At 38.5% G+C, this 20,081-nt stretch overlaps 1 protein-coding gene across 2 annotated transcripts; it reads left to right on the top strand.

Annotated features, from left to right (window-relative positions):
• The first annotated feature begins 272 nt into the window (after positions 1–272).
• Positions 273–17,591, top strand: kcnj19a (potassium inwardly rectifying channel subfamily J member 19a). 2 transcript variants are annotated; one of them, XM_032587248.1, is made up of 3 exons: positions 273–1,749; positions 11,790–12,081; positions 16,600–17,591. In XM_032587248.1, exons 1-3 carry the CDS (start codon positions 1,084–1,086, stop codon positions 17,262–17,264), a joined length of 1,623 nt encoding a protein of 540 aa, XP_032443139.1. In that variant the 5' UTR covers positions 273–1,083; the 3' UTR covers positions 17,265–17,591. The 2 variants fall into 2 exon arrangements, with proteins under 2 accessions (XP_032443139.1, XP_032443140.1); XM_032587249.1 differs by having other exon boundaries at positions 277–1,749; positions 11,790–12,006.
• Positions 17,592–20,081: the final 2,490 nt, after the last annotated feature.

Raw genomic sequence — 20,081 nt, forward strand, 5'->3', positions numbered from 1 at the left:
GCTGTTGCAATAATCAATACGACTGAAGATGAACGCATGGATGAGTTTCTCTAGATCTGGCTGAGACATTAGTCCTTTAATCCTGGAAATGTTCTTCAGGTGATAGAAGGCCGACTTTGTGACTGTCTTTATGTGGCTCTGGAGGTTCAGGTCAGAGTCCATCACTACTCCCAGGTTTCGGCCTGATCGCTGGTTTTTAGTTGTAATAACTGAAGCTGTGCATAACCGTGTTGTTCACCTAAGCAGAATGCAGTGCTTTACAAAAGTATTTATACCTCAGAAACTTTTTTTCTCCCCTCCAAAGGTGTGAATACTTTACTGAACACTGTCTCAGCAACGTCAGAGTTCACCCGCACAACAGTTGGACAGGTTTTAAATGCACATGGACGGACCATCCAGCAGGTGGCACCGTTTGACTTAGTCCTATGATTCTCTAATATCATCAATTTAAATATTTGTTTTCATCTTCCATCAATACTCCTTAATCACACAGGAGAATACACCTTAATTAAAACTCTCATGAAACAAGAAGATGAATAAATTATCCATCTGGTTAATTTTTCAGAATGAACCTATGATCTATTAACTGACCAGCTGAACTGGAGTCAAACTGCCCACATCTCATATTGTGTAACTCTCTCCTCCTCTTTTCCTGCCCCTTTCCCTTCCTCTCTCTGCATCTCCAATACTCCCTCTTCTCTCTTTAACCATAACGTCCCACCAGAAGCGGTGTGTAGTGGACGGCTCCTGCGCTACTGAACGACGCGTCAGTCAGAACACACAGAGGCTGAGCAGAGCGCACGGAGAAGAGCAGAGACTCATTGGTGTGATGTGAAATAACCAAGAGGACAGTGGAACTTTCCAGCAAGCGAACACCTACTGTGCAATAAAAGCAAACAGGCAGTAGGTATTTTCTGTTTGTTTGTTTGTATCTTTCATAATTCCCAGGATCCGCTGTGCGCACTGAAGTGGCCATGGCGTATTTTACGCACTGCAGGTAACCAATCCGTTGGAGACTAAAACTCTAAACACATCATGGATTAAACAGTGACTGTTGCGCTAGTTAACACCAGACGGGCGGACATGGCAGCACTTCGGAGGAAATTTGGAGAAGACTACCAGGTGGTCAACACCAACCGGGCAACTACTTTCTCCGCCCCGGTGAAGAAGAAACGCCAACGCTTCGTGGAGAAGAACGGCCGCTGCAACGTGCAGCACGGAAACCTCGGCGGGGAGACCAGCAGGTACCTCTCCGACCTGTTCACCACTCTGGTGGACCTGAAGTGGCGCTGGAACCTGCTCATCTTCATTCTCACCTACACCATCGCTTGGCTCGTCATGGCATCGATGTGGTGGATCATTGCTTACATCAGGGGGGATCTAAATCACGGCCACGATCCGTCCTACACCCCGTGCGTGGCGAACGTTTACAACTTCCCTTCAGCGTTCCTCTTTTTCATCGAGACCGAAGCCACCATCGGCTACGGCTACCGGTATATCACCGAGAAGTGCCCGGAGGGGATCATCCTCTTCCTGTTCCAGTCGCTGCTGGGTTCCATAGTGGACGCCTTCCTCATCGGCTGCATGTTCATCAAAATGTCCCAGCCTAAGAAACGCGCGGAGACGCTCATGTTCAGCCAGGACGCGGTGATTTCCCAAAGAGACGGCAGACTCTGCCTCATGTTCCGAGTGGGCAACCTGCGCAACAGCCACATGGTGTCCGCGCAGATCAGGTGCAAACTCATAAAGGTAAGCAGAATGCGCAACTTAGCGCAACGCCAAGTGGAACAAGTCAAGTTTATTTGTGAAGCACAATTAAGCAACAAGAAAATTTAAAGTGCTTTACATCATAAAAACATCAAACAGTCACCAATTATGAAACAAGCAATGAACATGACATTTTATCAAGTGCCATAATCAAAATTATAAAACAATACACATCAAATAGGTTGATCTATGTTCCACTTACTACAAATCAGAGGCAGCTCTAAACAGCTGGGTTTTTAGACTAGATTAAGAGTACTCAGTGTTTCAGCTGTTTTGGAGTTTTCTGGAAGTTTGTTCCAGATTTATGATGAATAGAAGCTGAATGCATCAGATATTCTGGGTTTTTTCATAAAGCAATGCAGACGAGAAGTTGGTTGAACTTTACCCAATCCTGCTCTACTCTATGAATTAAACCTTTAAACTATTATTTTCCTCTCATTCATGACACAATCCTTTCATTTGCATAATCTTTCTTTTCTAAATCTCCGCACATCAGGTTGGTTGGCAAATCTATAGGTTGGTAAACTTTAAACCACCAGGATCTATAAGAAAAGGCAGTGATGGTTTATATCTGGAGAGCTGCACAGTGGACAGTTACCTCAGTTTCTTCACAAAAACTGGAGACTGAGTTAATGTGACTGGTAGATGCAGAGAAAGTGAGGAGATCCCCAACATTGGATGCAAACTTCAACTGCAATCTTTGAAAACAGTTAAAAGAAGTTTAAACAGAAGGAAATGAACAACTCTACTAATGAAGAACTCAGCAGCTTTTTTTTATTTTGTAGTTAACACAGCTAATGAACCTCACACTCTGAAAATGAGCAGCAATGCAGAAAATTACAACACAAACAGCAGCGAGGTCCGCTGGCTCTTCTTTTAATTATCACCACGGAGCTCCTTTCAGCCACATCTATGTTCGGTGAGCAAAATGGGCCATAAAAGAAGACAAACTGCATTAGAGATGTGCTTGGAGCTTGTTTATGTCTGTGTTCTCTTCCACACACAGCGTTGGTCAGCTTAATGATGCATGCAGGCAGGCGGAGAGCAGGAGGCAGGGAGGATAGAGCTGCTCCACACTGAGGAGCACGAAGGAGGGTAACAGCTCCACAAACAGGAAGTAGAGTCACAAAACTGTACCACAAATCTTCTGTGTAGCTAAATCTACATACAACCTTTAATATGTGTGATATCATCTGAATAGTCTTGGGAAATTAAAAAAAATTATAAAGCAAAAAATGGAAGCCCATGTTATGAACCTTTAAACCCAGCATAGTCTGGACTGTCTTTTTTATCTTTAGAAAACTAGACCTAAGCTTCTAAATCTTGCTGCAAACTGTACAAAATTTTCACAGTTTCTCTTTCTGTGAAAAAAATAAATAAACATAGCAACCACCGTACACTTACATTTGCTCCAGGGCTTTGTGGTCTAACCTTGTTCTCTCGCTTCAAAGACTCTCTTACCCACACTGCAGCTCTGCCAGAGCGCAAATCACCAAAGAGACAAACGGATCAGGTGAGTCACTCCGGAAACAAATGCGTTGTTTGCTATGCAAATGCCTTTAAACATCACATGCCACATAAGTTTTTTTGGATAAATGAAAAATCATTCAAGCTGAATGCTGGACATGCACTTCCTTCTTGGAGATGTTGGTGGTGCTGTTGAGCTACAGCTCTGTCTCATTCAGGGCTCAAAGGAAAATACAAAGAAGATAGAGGAGATATTTTAAAGCTGTTAGAGATAGGGGCAAACTTTGACTCCAGCCTGATCCTAAAGCTGTGAGTAAATGAACAGCTTATACACTCCTGTAATATTTCAAATAATTTCACATATGGACACATTTTAAAAGTGTTATTGCAGTGATTTGAACTCACTTTAAATTGTGCTAGAAGTTCAAACCGAAACTAACATCATTGTATTTTGCCTCCAAGGAGGAACACTTACTTGATGTACTTTAAAGTGACCTTAAACTATAGTTCTCATGGCTTTACATACAATTTTCAGTTTTTATTTTGACATAGATATTTTTTTCCCTCAGTTTTAGCTCAGTATATGTACCTGAGTGTAACAGCATGTTTTAAAGATTAGGATATCTGGAAAATACATAATTCTGATAAGTGCAATGACGACTTTTATTGTGATTAACCCACGTTTTTTATGACTTAAATCTTTCCGTACCATTACACAATGTAACTGTGTGCAGAAAGGGCACTTAAAGCTCATGCCATTGACCGAATACGTCACTGATATCCAGAGCATGAATCCCTGAAGCTTGAAATTTAATAATCTACCAAATATTGCATCCAAGCAGTCCTTTCCAACGGCGATACTCCACACACTGATACTGTGATTATGTCTGTGAGTCAATATATTGTGCAGCCTTATTAAAAATTATGAAAGCAAACATGAGTGCAATAGAAGACATGCCAATTTTACTGTAGAGCAGATGGGCATCTGTCATGTCTGAGAAATGAAGTTGAACCCAGCACAACCTGACTGACAACCTGACAGATGGATCATAAAATTGACTTTTCAACTATTATGAACCTCTGCATGATTTTTTCTGAGGAACATAACTACAAAATGCGCATATTTGTGGATTATTTTCTGAAAAATTCAAAAGAAAAGTCAGCTTTGGAAGTTGAAATACCCATCTGCAATGCTACTTGACATAATATTAGCTATCGGTAGCAAAGCAGCCAATCCAGTAGCACCTTTCATCGATTGGCTATGCTTTCCAGGAGTGGAGTTAAGGAAGAACAGATATTAGCATCTGCACCAAAAGTGTTTTCTATTGTACGTATTAATGCATATTAAAGGCATATTTAAAATAGGCTGTTTTTAGTGTTTTTATAGGGGGCTCCTAGTTTTTGGAGATTTTAGTTTAGCTTAGTGACTATGGTCAACTGTAATAACAGTTTGAAAATCAATGTGTTTGTGAAATAAACTTGCACCCTGCACACTGTGAGGATATTTTCACAGACTCACATTATAGAAATGAAAAGAAATGTCACTTCAATGAAATAAGACAAGCAGTTCTTCATGTTTCTCTTACATCTGACACAGACATGCAGAACAAAATAATTGCTTTCTTCTTTTTTAGTGCAGACATGATCTACACTACCCTGTTTAACTGAAGGAAACAGAAAACCTGGATGGATTTTTGTGGTTTTCAGCTTTCTGTTTCTCACAGTTATTTATGTGATGAATTGCTTTGCAGATTCTGAGAGACATCAATATGGGTGCCTCCCCTATTAATCTGGCTCTTTGGTTGTCGATTGGCTCAAAATTAATTCTGGTTATCCAACCGAAAATACAATCCAAGTATCCACATCAGTGTTGATATTTTAAAAAAATAAAGCTGTTGAGTCAAGAAAATTGATGGAAGATGGTTTATGACGATTTATAATTGAGTAAAACATTATTTCCTCCCTTTTATTATTTTCCCCGTTTTGATTATGTGTTCATTCTTTAATTTTAACATATCTGAGCTAAAACTTTGATTAATTAGAAGTCGAGCAGGCCAGGAAATATTGCCAGAGGTTATTAAACATTTTACATGACACTTACATTAAAATAAACATTCTTGGAATAAACAGAACTGTGGTAAGATGTAACTTTTTCTTACAGAAAATGATCAAAACAATGCAGCCACTTTTACTTAATAAAGGTAAATATGACCTTTACTAAGCATATCACTTCCCTATCTGTCAGCAATATAACCACCATATTCAGTGGTGATATGTAGATAAAGCCAACAAAAGTGCTGCTGTGTAGGATAAAAGCTGCAGTCTTTCATCACTGTGAGTGCAATCCATAGACCTACTGACCTTTTTTGGTTTGAAGTGGGTCTGTAGCCATCTGCCTACGCCTTCATGCTGTGTGTTGGGTCTCCTTTTTGCCTTTGGTGATGCCCAGGACGCCAGAGTAAGACGTTTTGGCTCACATGTTTGGAGAGCCCGGCAGCGATCTGCCTCTCCGCTGGTCTGCAGGAGAGACCTGGTGGTGGAGACATTTTGCCAAAGTGTCAGCATTACTAAATAAAAAATGCATAATATTTCCCGTATAGTGCCAAAAGTTTATTTTATCAGTGTGCTTTTGATCACTAGTTATGGTTAATTATTATATTATTCATAATTATCATAAACAATTGTGACTACAATAAACTAATCCTAGTTTGTCAAATACAATCACTTTTTTTCTACTGATGTTTCTATACAAACATTGAGTAAATATGAAAATATGATGGGCATACAATTACTAAACTACTGCCAAAAACAGAAAATCATTGCAGGGATGTATTTAATTATCTCTTATAGCTCTTACAATAATTGCTGCAAATTATTGTGATAAAATTTGAAGTCCATGTTGCCCATCCCTAAATGCTACCTGGATTCAAACAAAAAACAAATTCTCGATCTAGTTCAAGAGGTGCATTTCCAGTTTAACCCAAATTTAAATCGCTTTTCAGTCCATAAGAGTCTTGAATACCTCCTTTTTGACTTATGCAGTGTGCATTGAGTCTACACTGACAAGGAAAATGTTGGAATTGTAATGTGGGAAATTAAAAGACTGCATTTTTATAGAAATCAGTGTAAAATCTATTTAACTTACTGTTAGATTTTTGTCCTCTAGAAAATGAAAAAAATGTTTATCTTCTACTGAATTAAATGATTTTTCTTCACGTGTCCAGATCTAGAGAGTGAAATTTCACTTCAGTCAAAGCTACGATGGAACAGATCATGTGCTTTGGCCAAATTTAGACACAAATTCAACATTTCGAAGTTGCCATCTGCAGACACTTTGAACTATGAGCAAAGTTTGTAGTTGATTACACAAAAAGATGGTTTGGAAAAGAAATTAGAAGGAAACATTCACAAGAATGCATGTTTGATCCTGTAAAACAAGATGGAAGCTCTTGTTTACATGGCTTTGGGCATCATGTAGGTAGCCTGCAGCCCTGCTAAGAGGTAGTGGAGGATTGCTTGATGACAGGAGGCAGAAAATGGGGTGAAACAGGCCAGTGAGAGCTGTCACCCACAGAGTGGCAGCTCTGTTGGGTCTGACAGCTTCGAATGGCATGCTGGTAAATAATCCTCCCTGAAATGTTAACTGGTTTTACTGGGAGGTAGGATGGAGGGTGGGTATGTAAAGAAATAGTGGAAAAAATGGCAAAACAACAACTCAAATAGTCAAAGAAAGTTGGTACAATAAAAATGAGTAACATGTTTTTCTATGTATTTTCAGCACTTGAGAGGTGCAATCTATTTCAGGCATAAATGAAATATTCTCAGTATTGCTTTCCCAATACGAAACAGTTCCAACTGCATGACTGAGCGGAGGATTGCTGGAGAGAGCTCTGCAGGCATTGATTAGTCAGCCTCAAATCCAAAAATCATTTCAAATCTCTGTAGCTCAAGGCCTTCCTATTTAAACTTTTTTTTTTTTTTTTTTTTGTACACAAGTTTTCACAACTTGTGCACAGCGTAGGTTTTCTGCTCATCTCTGTCCAAGACATCTAAACTCTGTTCGGCTATTTGCATCAAACTGTTTCCAAACTGCAGGTTTTATTTTGGCAAAAGATGTGACATCTTTTCCCCTAGTGAAATATTTTGCAAACAATAAGTCTGCAGAAGTTTGATTCTCTCTAGTCTGTGGATTTTTCCTCCTACGCACCCGTTCAAAACCACTGACGGTGTGCATGAACCTTCAGAACTGAAAGACTAAAATGCCATTTTGTTTCTGATTTAAGAGCCTGTACAGTATAATTTTGAATGACATTTTGACACACCTCTCTGCTGCTAAGTGCCATACACAGAACTAAAACATACTTAAATAGGGAAAGGGGAAAAAAAGAGCACAAAGCCTAAAAAGAAAATGATTAGACTTCATATTTCAAGCACCATCCATTAGTGTCTAATTTTTAATATTGAAAGAACACAAGCCTCCACAGTAATCTTATTTTAGATACACTTACATAAAGTCTAGCCAATAAATAATGAGACACAGTGGCCATGATTTCTTATTATCATTGCAGGATTTAATTTAAAGTTATTCAAGTGTTCGTGTGCAGCAGTTGTCTAACTAGTACCGCATGTTTCACCAATACATGTCCTTCCTTAGACCAAGGAAAATAAGTGCTTTAAAAACGGCTGTCAGTTGTGTATCAGTTAGCATTTCAGCCTCACATTTTGCATTTTCTATTAAATATTTTCGATATGTTTTATGAAAAAAATCCATAAATAGGAGGGTTTTCCGCACTGAAAAAAAAATCTCACCAAGTATTTTTGTCAAGTTTTTAGTGCAAGTACCCTAGTACACTTGAATTACGACAAAACTAACTTACAAGTAACTTTTTAGAAACACATAGTTGCTTGTTTAAGTAAATAACTTTTTAATGTTTATGAAAAGATACTTGTTCCATTGGCAGATTATTTTACTTATAAGTGAAAAACTCTGCCGTTGAAACTAGTAATTTATCATCAATATTGAGGAATTTTTTTACTTAAAACAAGCTCAACTATCTTGCTGAAAAGTTACTTGTGAATTACTTTGATCTTTTTTTGTGTACTAAGATACTTGCCCTAGAAACTAAACCAGAATACCAAGTAAGATTTTGTGTTTTTGCAGTGCGTGGTAACTTGAAATTTTACAGGAAAAATCTCAGAATGGATCAGGATCCTTTGACAAGCAAGACTGGGAAAGGATCTGAGTTTTTCTTGACATCACATACAGTGAGGAAGATGGTTTGAGAGGTAGAAAGATCTCCAAAGTTCACTGCTGGAGTTTGCTTAATGCTGCTAGGTGTTCAACTGGAAAGGCATGCTTTGGTCTGACTTGACAATGACTAAGCTATTCGCCAACTAACACACAATAAAACATGGGCTGAATATTTGAGAAAATATCCTCATACCAACTGCTGTGACCTTATTATTCCTCTGAAAATAGCTTGTCTATGGGTATTTAGTCAAGATAATGATCTGAAAGGTATGGATACACCAACAGCCGACACAAAATCAGCATTCGTTTGTGGTAGAGCCACTATCAAGACTTAAACCCTTTAGAAAATCTGTAGATTGGACAGAATAGCAGAGCATACAAGAGACTGAAAGATCCAGAGAAATTGTTCAAGAGGGAATGGTCAATGGTGAATCTTTAAACCCATCTTTTGTTTCTGTGGATACTGAGTAATCCTGTTCTAGCAGAACGTATGGGCACTTTATTCTTGTTGTAAAGATCATTGAAATCTTCACGTCTTATGAGAATTTTAAAAAAAACAACTACACTTCTATTGACATGCAAATGTAACCCTTTCTCTCCAACACAAATATCTAGTTCTTTTTCTGCACCATTTCCCTAAAAGCATTGAATAAAATGAATACAATGAGTTTGTTGTCCCATCCTCTGAGCTTCAGGATGGAAATCTGCTCTTTTGTTAGAACAGCATGTCAGATTCAAAGAAAAAAAAAAAAACAGTCGACAAGCTCGTCTATCTCTGAATCTCTGTGCAGGGGGGAGCAGAGCACATTGCCATGGGGGCCCTGTGTGAGGAGCTTCAACTGTCAGTATTTGCATACAGTCATCCATCTTCTAAATCTTAAGTGACAAAGACAGAAAATGAAATGCAGAACTTCTCACAGCTATCCCGAGCTCGCCCTCCTGGAGGGAATGACACTAAACAGCTAAACAGGATTCAGCAGCCCGGAAGGGCCAAACATTCGAACACTCTCCGAACCAGCATCAAAGGCCTTCTCCAACTAAAATGGGGGCATTTCACTTACATGCACAGGAGAGGGAAAAAAGCTGGTATTTTCTGGCAATCCAAAGCCTGTTTACTCACCCCTCTTCCACAGTTTGTGTCTCAGACGGACGCAGTGCAGAGTGAAATCCCCGGGAGGTCAGAATGATACTCGACTCTGAGTAATATGTCTGCAGGATGCATAAAGCTTGGACAAAAAATAAGACCTGCACTAACACCAGCTATAAGTGCATTGCTGCCACTGTTTTCACCTGGTGTGTGTGTGAGAGAGAAATACCAGCAACACCTGGATAAGGCAAACTGACATGAGCCTGATAAACTCATTTTGTTTGCTCATATAGACTCAAACTGGTTTCTTCACTTTGGTCCAGTGACCTTCATGGTTACCCGATCTCAATGCAACAGACTTCTTTCAGGATGTGGTGAATCAGGAGATTTTAGTCAGGCTGCAACCAAAAAATGAAATCCTGCTGCAACTGATGATGATATGATACGGTCGTCTCAATATGGCAAACATCAGAGGAATAACACATTATTGTGTCTATAGTACAAACAAATAATGTAGAGGATCATTTCGGCAATAGTAACCTAATAAAGATTAAATGTAAATGACTATTAAAAATATTTTTTTTACAAAAAATAGTCATTTGGAACAAGCATTACTGAATAATATTTAGTAATCAATAGCTGATGTGAAATTAAATTTGTTTGTGACCAACACACACACACACACACAAATCAAAGGAGAACAATGCACTGCTTTACATAAATATCCACTGAAGAATGCCTTTGCTATATCAGCAATGCCGTGCCATTTGAGATGAAATTATAAGTGTCACAATTACAATAGGGAGAGAAATCAAGGTACTGTATTAACTAGTATCTAAATGAAATGAGAAAAAAAAGGAATCAGTGTTTTTAAGTTGTTTTTTTATTATTGTGGAACAAAAACAGTAGAACCACCAGACATTTTAATCATATGCAATAAGAGTGCTTTTTCTGTATGGTCATACTTTTTCCACCGCAACATTATGAACTAATACCGGGATAAAATAAATATTTCAAGCAGCAAAAGCAATAATCACAGCACTGGCAGTTTTCTGGGTTTGCAAACCTTAATGAAAATGTCTTTGTCATTATAAAGCAAAATTCTTATCATGCAAATATGTTTTTTCCACAATAACGTTGAACACTACGCTTGCATCTCCCAGCCCTAATTTGGATGTTTTAAACCAGAACAAAGACAGAAAGTTGATCTCTAGATGTTATTTGCTCAAGCTGAGATAGCGACTGTTAGCATGTGTAGCTGGTTTATTTCTAACTGCGACTCAAATCCTTCAAATATTAAGAAATACCTTTAAGGTTTCTATACACCATTACTGTATGGGTGAAGTAGGTTACCACTGTGAAGAAGCTTATTGTGGAGGATGACATTATTTGGCACACAGATAACAAAGCCGAAATGCTATAGCGCTAATGTAGCCTAAATAATGCAGTGCTAACGTATCCTCAAGGCTGGACTAAATGGTTTAAGGTAACACTCTGGCACAAATAGTTTGTGAGAACTGATTCTTGTAAAACTCCATGAATGTTTTCTTGTTTGTATGGAAGGGAGCAGAGATGGGATGCATGTATATTTGTGTGGGAGATGATAAAGAAGCTGTGAGCGGTGCAGAGGTGGAGATTTTTGTGTGGGAGGATTGCTGGTGCATGTATTCAGAAACACTTTCTGGCAAAAAAGAAAAACAAAAGGTAAGAACCACATTATTGGGCATCCAGAAAGAATGATTAGTTTTGGAGTAAACCTGCAGATCTGGCATATAGAAATTATTTAAATTACAAGGAGCTGGAATATTCAGAACTTCATCATGAGGGAAGCAAACATTTTACCTGGCAGTTATTAGTTGTTCATTCTTCTGAGACTAATGGACACTACAACTGTCTGAAAATCCTGAATGCTTGGCATCTACTGTAAGTCACTGATAATCACTGATGTCATGCATGTGGACGAAATTACTATTTAATATATGAATCAATGTCCATGCAATTCTTTTATGATATTAATTGTAGAAGTCTTTCCAAAAAAAGTTGCCTAAAAAGTGCAAGTATAATCTTTATAAACAGAATCTTGTGTTTATTTTCCTCTTTATTTTCACTGACTTCAAATGAAACTAAACAAAAACCTCATCTCTGTTATGTGATGCATCTTACTTGATGTCTCTTCCTTCTTTTTCTCCCATTTTGGTTTTCATCATTATCCTCCAGTCTCGTCAGACACCTGAAGGAGAGTTCTTGCCACTGGACCAGTGTGAGCTGGATGTTGGCTTCGGGACGGGAGCAGACCAGCTCTTCCTGGTGTCTCCTCTCACAATCTGCCATGAAATAAATCCCAAAAGTCCGTTTTTCGACTTATCGCAGCGCTCCCTCATGAACGAACAATTTGAGATTGTCGTTATCCTCGAGGGCATCGTGGAGACCACGGGTGAGAAAGCTGTTCCTGTTACTACTTTTCTGCTGCCACTGATTCCTATCTTCAGTATTCACACAGCATTCAAATGTAAATATTAACTTATTTTTCTATTTTTCATGTTAAAAAAAGAACTGGGGAGAGGGAGTGAGAAAGAATGACATGTGAATGAGCGCCTGATTGAATTATGAGGAATATTTTATTACTCCATAATCAGTTTAAGCCCACTGTATGCATAATAAATGCCTGTGGTCACAGAAGTGTGCATCACTGCGATGAATGTGCTGAGTTTTCATGCAGCATTTCTCTGATGACGGTTAGAACCAGGAGTTGGTGTACAGCCTACTTACTGCAGAGAAAATCCTCAGCAGCAACACTGATCCCCCTGTTGCATATTTAACAGAAAGATTCCTCCCTAAAGTCCAATGCAAATAAATTCATCTTCCCTCTTCTGCGCCGACTCCATCCGTCCTGCTGCACTCTGCCACTTTTGTGGTGGAGACAACAGAGCTCAGGAGGAGGATCAGCTTGAGAGCAACAGCTCGTCTTATTAACATCGCAGCGCGCCTAAGAAGCTGAGAAGGAAATATGTTAAAATACTCAAACTCCAACACCTACACAAGGACTCATGCACATCTGCAGGTCCTGAAATTTCATTTTCTTCTTAGCCCAGACAGCTTAGGGGGCAGATTATTTATAATTGTTAGCAAAAAGTACAAACATTAAAGGCTTTCTACTACATTTCTCTGATAAAGGCAAACGAATAAAATCCGAATTTGACTTTTAAACCCAACAAAATTGTTTGCATTCCACTTATGCATGAAAGTCACAAATAAATAACAGCTATGGTAAAGGTTTATCCTCCTAAAATACGCAGGAATAGAAAAACGCCACCACTAACCATATAGACACACACACACAAGCCCAATCACTTAAATTTTACAAATATGTTTCTAACATTTTTGTAGTGGTCCAACAAGTGTTTCCATTTAAATCTGGACAAAGCTAAAGATCAGGCTCTTCCAATTTTAAGCACTTGGATATCATCATCAAAAATAAATGGTAAAATATACCACTGGAAAAGTAAGAAATGCTAGTCAGAAATTATACACAGTTTCCCATTGGTTATTAAGAAGTGTGTAAATAATTTTACACAAGCGTTTTTATGTAACTAAAATACTCCTTTTGTATACTTTCATTAGAGATCCCTGTATCATTTCTTACCAGCAGGATGATCTGTGTCTAAAGCTCCCAGGTGTATGAATAACTTTGATCTCTACTGCACCATATAGTAGGACTGAGTGGTAAGCACCTCAATTCTAACGTCATATAAAGGTTTGTTTCATTTTACTCCTCTCTTCATTTTACTCTGATGAAATCTTCTGAAGACTTGCAGAATTTGCAAGTGCCAACATCAAGGTAGAATGAATAAAAAACATTTTAAATTACAAAAAAAAAATAAAAATCACCTGTAATGAGGTAAAACATTTCATTAAGTAAATGTCACACAAACAGCAGGATGAAATCATGTTTAAAAACAACAAAATTGGCAACAAAAGTCTATGAAGAAATTGCCAAATAAACCAGTTAAATATCTGTTCCTGACAGAACAATACAATCCAGAAATTTCCACTTCACCTGAAACTCAACATAATCTTCAGAACCTTGATTCATGCATTATAAAGCTAAGATTCAGTGAAAGCTGCGAATGTTCACAAGAACCTTCTTCTGGGATGTCCGGCTTGCTGTCTGCCAAGTATTTGTGTTGCTGGGGGCTTTTATTTTTATGCAAGATGCAGTGAACATTATCCAGGTGGGTGGCTACCCATATGATGCCTGAGAGATGAAGCTAAAATGGCATGCCTGTCAGCCTCCAATGCTCCTATAATGCTGTTGTCATGTGTGTTGACCAAAAAAGTGGAAAAAACAACAGCAAAAAACCCCAGCCCTCTTCAAATAACAAAAGTGCTTGAAAATTAACACAGTGCTCATCGTTGTAATCAGAGCCAAGACTTTAGGCTAAAGTATTTTAAAAAGTGACCTTTGAGGTAATGTAGGGCTGTTAAATGGTTTTGTTAGATGAAGTGTAGTGAGCCGGGAATAGAATCAGGCTATGACATAACACTGCACCCCTCGTCGCTCAGAGGTACGCGATAATACTCCTACTCTTCTGCTAACCGCAGAGCTCTTCAGAAACTCTGAAATTACAGCTGTGCATTTATTGATCATCATAAACCTCCAAAAAAAATTGTACTTCTAAAAAAAATAAATATGAGACCTTTTACAGCGCTTTGCAAAAATAATCTCCACTGGGAGAATGGTGTATATCTTTTCTCTAGAATGCAGTGAGTAGAATTGAGACTTAAAACTCCAGTCAGTCCATCGCAAACTTAATGTTTATATTTAGAAATTATAATTATTTCTCTGGACGTTGGCTCAATTTCAGTTTGGTATATAAAAAGAATAAATTTTTTAAGCCTCATAAACCCTAAGCAATAAAACTCTAACAGTTTAACCTGTTTTAAAACAGATATGGATTTCCTGCTAGTAAAAAACTTGACATCTAAATATTATTTGTTTTAGTGAGTGGTTCTCAGCGGCTGCAAATAACTGTCTTCTGTCCTCCACTGTATTTTAAAAACAGTTGTGGAATATGTTGTAATGAAGGGCAAAGACATGACAGAAAATGAGCAGACTAGGAAAAGTTTAATGAAATCCTTCCAAAGAACAGTTTTGATGAAGATTACAAGAAAGCTTGGCTGATTTACAAACCAGTCTAAATTGATTAAGACTGGTTTCAAACTTCTGCAGGTCATTATATCTTATTTTGTGCTTCTTGGTGCTTCAATAAAGATGGCAGATGAAGAGTTACTTGCAAACATATTCATGACTTTAAGTTTTTTCAGATTTTGTCACATTAAAACATCAAACTACAATGTCTTTCATCTTTTAGGGACTTTATGTGACAGAGCAGCAAAAAGTAGGGCAAACGTGTGAAGTGGAAGGAAATTGATGCAAGTAAAAATCTTGTAACACCATCTACTACAATTGCAGCTGCAAGCAGTAATTGCCATTTCTCTAATAGCTTTGCAGATGTACAGACTGAAATTATTGCTTTTAGATCTGGACTTTGACTGGGCCAATCAAACACATCAATATGTTTTGATCTAAACTGGTCCACTGTAGTTCTGGCTGAACGTTGAGGGTCACTGTCCTGCTAGAAGTCGAGACTCCGGCTCAGTTTCAAGTCATTTTCAGCCTCAAGCAGGCGGTTATAGACTTGACCTACATCTGATCTCCCCATCAACTGATCAGCTGCTGCTTCAGAAAGCATTTTTATGGTAGGTTCAGAGCGATAAACCATTTTAGTTTCCACCTTAAAAAGCCGTATGAATGTAAGCCAGGAAGCTCCGTTTCAGTCTCCTCTGACCAGGCTATCAGCAAAGGCTTTTTGTTTTTCAAACTCTTCCATGTAGGTCAGATTCCTTCCTCTGTTTCTTTGGTTAAACCAGAAACTCTTTATAGGAAGCTCATTTCACTTTCCCCAGTGTGGAGTCAAATACAACCACCTGCATTTAGCCCTGCTCTTTTTTAACCACAAAACAAGACAGAGCAACCTCAGTGTGGTTGCTGTCAAAACTAAACTGTAAATCTTCTACTCTACCCTCACCCTAAAAAAAATACAAAGTTTAAGTCCTCCACATGAAGGAGCAGTGCACTCCTGACCCACATCAAAAACCTCTGATGTGTGTATGTGAGTGACTGCTGACTGAAGTTATTCAACTTCACCTCAAATACACAAAATCTTACCAAGTTTTTTTTTTTTTTGGTTTCTAGAGCAAATATCTTAGTATTCTTGATATACAAGACAAAACTAACTTACAAGTAACTTTTCAGCAAGATGTAAGTGCTTGTTTTAAGTGAAGGATTCCTTAATATTGATGAAAAAGTCCTAGTTCCACTGAAAGATTATTTCACTTTTAACAAGACATTTTTCCCATGTTATAAGTGAAATAATCTGACAGTGGAACTAGTCATTTTTCATCAATATCATGGGATTATTGACTTAAACAAGCACTTATATGTTGCAGAAAAGTTATCGGTTAGCTAGTTTAGTCTTATTTCAAATGTACCCATTCATTTGCACTAGAAACTAGATAAAAATACTTGGTAAGATTTTGTGTTTTTGCTGTGTTTTTATTGGTTGTCATTACATCAAAAAATGCACACAATCACAATCCTAATTTACACTGGCAGCGGAAAATTAGATAATCTCACAACACGGTTGTACAAATTGCGGCCACCTTGCAGCCCGGAAAGATTTCATTTATTCCAACCGTATAAACAGATACTTTGCTTCTTGCAATGTCATCCTTGTTATTTCACTACACTACATGCTTTGTGACTAGATATCAATATATTAGGTTTTAAGAGCTTATATTTGTTTTCCTGAACTGAGAAATCCATTAAATGCGGTTTATTATTGCTTTCTCATGTGATTAATTTGTTTTTGAGTAAAAAGTGAATCCCTCCGTACAGGCATGCTTTATTTGGACCCCATTAATTGAAAGTCATTGAGATAATTACTCATCCATCACTGTTTTGCAGGTATGACATGCCAAGCGCGGACATCATACACTGAAGACGAGGTTTTATGGGGCCACCGCTTCCTGCCCGTCATGTCTCTGGAGGAAGGCTTCTTCAGAGTGGACTACTCTCAGTTCCACAGCACATTTGAGGTGCCAACACCTCCATACAGTGTCAAAGAGCAGGACGAGAAAAATTCGTTGCCTTCACCTCAGTCCACTCCCACCCCCGCACTGACTGAGAGCCACGGCGCCCGGCGCGACCGGGTGTTTTCCGTGGATTGCATCAACACTTCAGAGGAGAGGGGCCGTCAGGGAGGAGCGGGCAGCCGGCTGCCGAGCAAGCTGCAGAGGATGAGCTCGTCGGGGAAGGAGGACCTGCAGAGGAAGGTGCTTTTGCTCAGCTCCCAGCATGCAGAGAAGGCGTGCAGCACAGGGGACCTCCCCATGAAGCTGCAGAGGCTGAGCTCCTCCCCCAGCCCAGGAGCACAAAATCGGCTGCAACTCAAGTCACTCAAGGTGGGCTTTGAGCCCATGACACAGTCGACAGGAGACCTTTACCAGCGCAGCCCACCAACCACGCTGTCACCCACTCCTGCGCCCATGCACAGCCCCCTTCTGTCAGCTGGAGGGAGGCTGGAGGACAATCTGCCACCAAAGCTACGAAAAATGAATGCTGACCGCTGAAATCTGGACAACAACCACCAAACACGAGAAGGTGCTGCATACAGGAAACAACGAAAGCAATTATAAGGGGGCAAGAAGGACTAGTAGGCAACTTGTGGGGTTTTTTTCTTTGAGAACAAACTATTACTGGAAATACTGTGATTTCTGTGCTTCATAACGAAGGAATAGACTAAAGACGCGTATTTACTGGATCATTCTGAGAAGAGTTGTGCATGTCTACAATAAATCTATTGTTTTATTTATGCACCACTATACTCAATAGTCAATCTTAGTTTTAATCAAGTATAAATTATATTAAAATGAAAATAAATACAGTTTGATATTCTCTGCCTTGTTTGATTCCTGCTGTTTTAGCTGAAACCAAGGTAAGTGTCGTTACAAGACCTTATTTAACCCAACCTTAAGTATATATGATGAGCTGAAACAGACATACAATTATAAGTAAAAGTCATAAAAGATGGATTCTTTAGTGCACCAAAAATTACAAAACTGCCACTCTGTCAGAAAGATCCAAGAGGGCAATAATGAAATAGATTATCTTAAAAGCTGTTACAAGTTTATTGATGTATTCACAAATTTCAAGAACTTTTTCCTCTTGTTGGGATCAGAATCAGATTTAATGGCTAGGATTATGCACACAAACAAATCATACAACCTTAGTTTCACATGCTAAAGTGCTACAGAAATTACACAAATGCAGAACTTTAGAGGAAGTAAAATAAAAGTCAAAGAAACAATATGTAAAACCTTTCTACGTATAGCCATATTTTTTTTAACATTTTTTGAAGAAAGTCAGGTTGGAAAAGTGAAATTAGGCTTACAGAGGTTATCTACATCATGCACAATTCAAGAGGAAAAAATATATTTTTGATGTAGAAATGGAAAGAATAATAAAATTAACCTGGTTGCATAGTGCACACCATCTTGAACTATGGCAGCTTTTGATCTAATTTCAATATTTAGCTTTGTGAAAACTTTGGAGAGCTATCGTATGCCTGGTCACTGAGGTATTAAATTAACAAACTATCCAAACAACTGGGCACGTAGTCCTAGCTTCCAATAAAAGGCTTTGTTTCTCTGAGTCTTTCAGCATAGTGTGACTACAGCAGTTAGAAACAGAGACACAGGAACCATAATATTGCAACACAGCAGAACCCCCCAGCTGCACATCTGAGGTCAGCCTCTCCCAAATATCATCAGGACCTCAGCTTTCATTTTACCACGACACAAAAAAATCAATGATAGAGAGAGTTTCCTCTTCCATGCCAGTCCTCACAAACAGAGCAACCCAGAACCCCCACTATCATTATCAATCCACAACTTCAAGCACCCACTCACTTTACACAGAGCCTAAACTGCTTCCTACAGTCATCCTGTGATGTGGCTGCAAACAGAGGCGAGTGTGTTTGGTTGCTCACACGCTTTATCCAGTTCTCATGCTGTGTGTTTGATTTTACCAGATAACACCAATGAAACAGCTTCTTTATAAGGAAGAACACACCAAAACACAAAGGCATAAGGAAAACAAGAATTATGTACAAGTAGAAAGGTGACATACTGTTTGATGTCATGTATAGTTTTCTTTTACACTTCCTAATTAACAAAGATGGGGTTTGAGGTTTAATGCACAAAACTGGCATGTGCATAACCACAGTTATATATACTGTAGTTATATATAGACATATATATATTAAATTTTTATAACTCAACTGACTACTGAGTATGTTTGTATACAGAAACAAAGGAAGAAATGCCTCTAACTGGAATTTTATTAACATTGCAAAGGGATTTTCAAACTTTCCAAAACTAGCAATCAAATTCAAAGCAACACTATCAAACATGGATTGCATGGTTATTATATTGACACTTATTGGATACCACAGCTTAAAGCAGTAACATAATCTCACACTAAAGAAAAGAACAATCTAAATGTGTGTCCTGCTTTCAACCGTCTGATAAAACTGTAACGCTCAGACAAAAGGAACCTGGATGTTTATGAGTTATCCCGAAAGATGGCATGAAGCAAGTGGATACACACAGGTTTTAGGTTTTAAATCACCATAGATCAATTTGGTTGTGACTGTGAAAGAAGTTGTAGTGAAGGAAAAATACTTTTTTGTTTCTAAGGTGAGATGAGACCAAGATTGAGCTACAGTTCAGTGAAGCACAAAGTCAACTATCAAGCATGGTGGTGGCAGAATCAGGCTGCCAGGATGTTTTCCACCCAGCTCTAGTGATGCAATAAACAGGACGGATTAAATAATAAAGGAGAATACCTTGAAATTCTTCAAATTCACCAATAAATTTAAAACAAAAAAAATCTCACGTTGAACAATATGTTTAACAGAGTTACAAAACAGATTTTTATTTATGTGAACATGGTGTGAAATAAACTAAAAAAGCCAAAATACTATTGCCTCTCATTGTGATGAATGGAGCTCACATAAGCCAATGTTTGAGTCCTGAGCTGTAAATCTTCTCAAAATGGCACCTTCGCCCCCTCAGCCAGTTTAAACCAACAGCAGGGCAGACTTTAGGTGGCACAGTTTTTATCATTTTTTGGAAATCCAGCCACAGTGTGACATGTTTTTGGAGCCTCTCTATAACGACCCCGACACTGATGGCTGTGGTTAAAAATATCAGCATCATGAATACTTAATAACAAGACAGGGAGGGCATGAAGAGGCTCATTAGGGGCCAGTCCTGCTGACTTCTTCACACTGTCCAAGCACTCAAATTCGCCTCAAAACCCCCCAAATAAAGGTTTTGAATAGGCTCTAAATGACAAAAAAAAAAAAAAAAAAATCCCTCAGTCAC

Source organism: Xiphophorus hellerii, chromosome 16 (assembly GCF_003331165.1).
Source record: "Xiphophorus hellerii strain 12219 chromosome 16, Xiphophorus_hellerii-4.1, whole genome shotgun sequence".
NCBI classification, from domain to species: Eukaryota; Metazoa; Chordata; class Actinopteri; order Cyprinodontiformes; family Poeciliidae; genus Xiphophorus; species Xiphophorus hellerii.

What these genes read in the sequence shown, in the direction of transcription:
- kcnj19a (XM_032587248.1), top strand. Translation starts at nt 1,084, where the DNA reads ATGGCAGCACTTCGGAGGAAATTTGGAGAAGACTACCAGGTGGTCAAC. An exon ending in TCAGGTGCAAACTCATAAAG is followed by an intron (nt 1,750 to 11,789) that starts GTAAGCAGAATG and finishes ATTATCCTCCAG; the next exon opens with TCTCGTCAGACACCTGAAGG. An exon ending in TATTCACACAGCATTCAAAT is followed by an intron (nt 12,082 to 16,599) that starts GTAAATATTAAC and finishes ACTGTTTTGCAG; the next exon opens with GTATGACATGCCAAGCGCGG.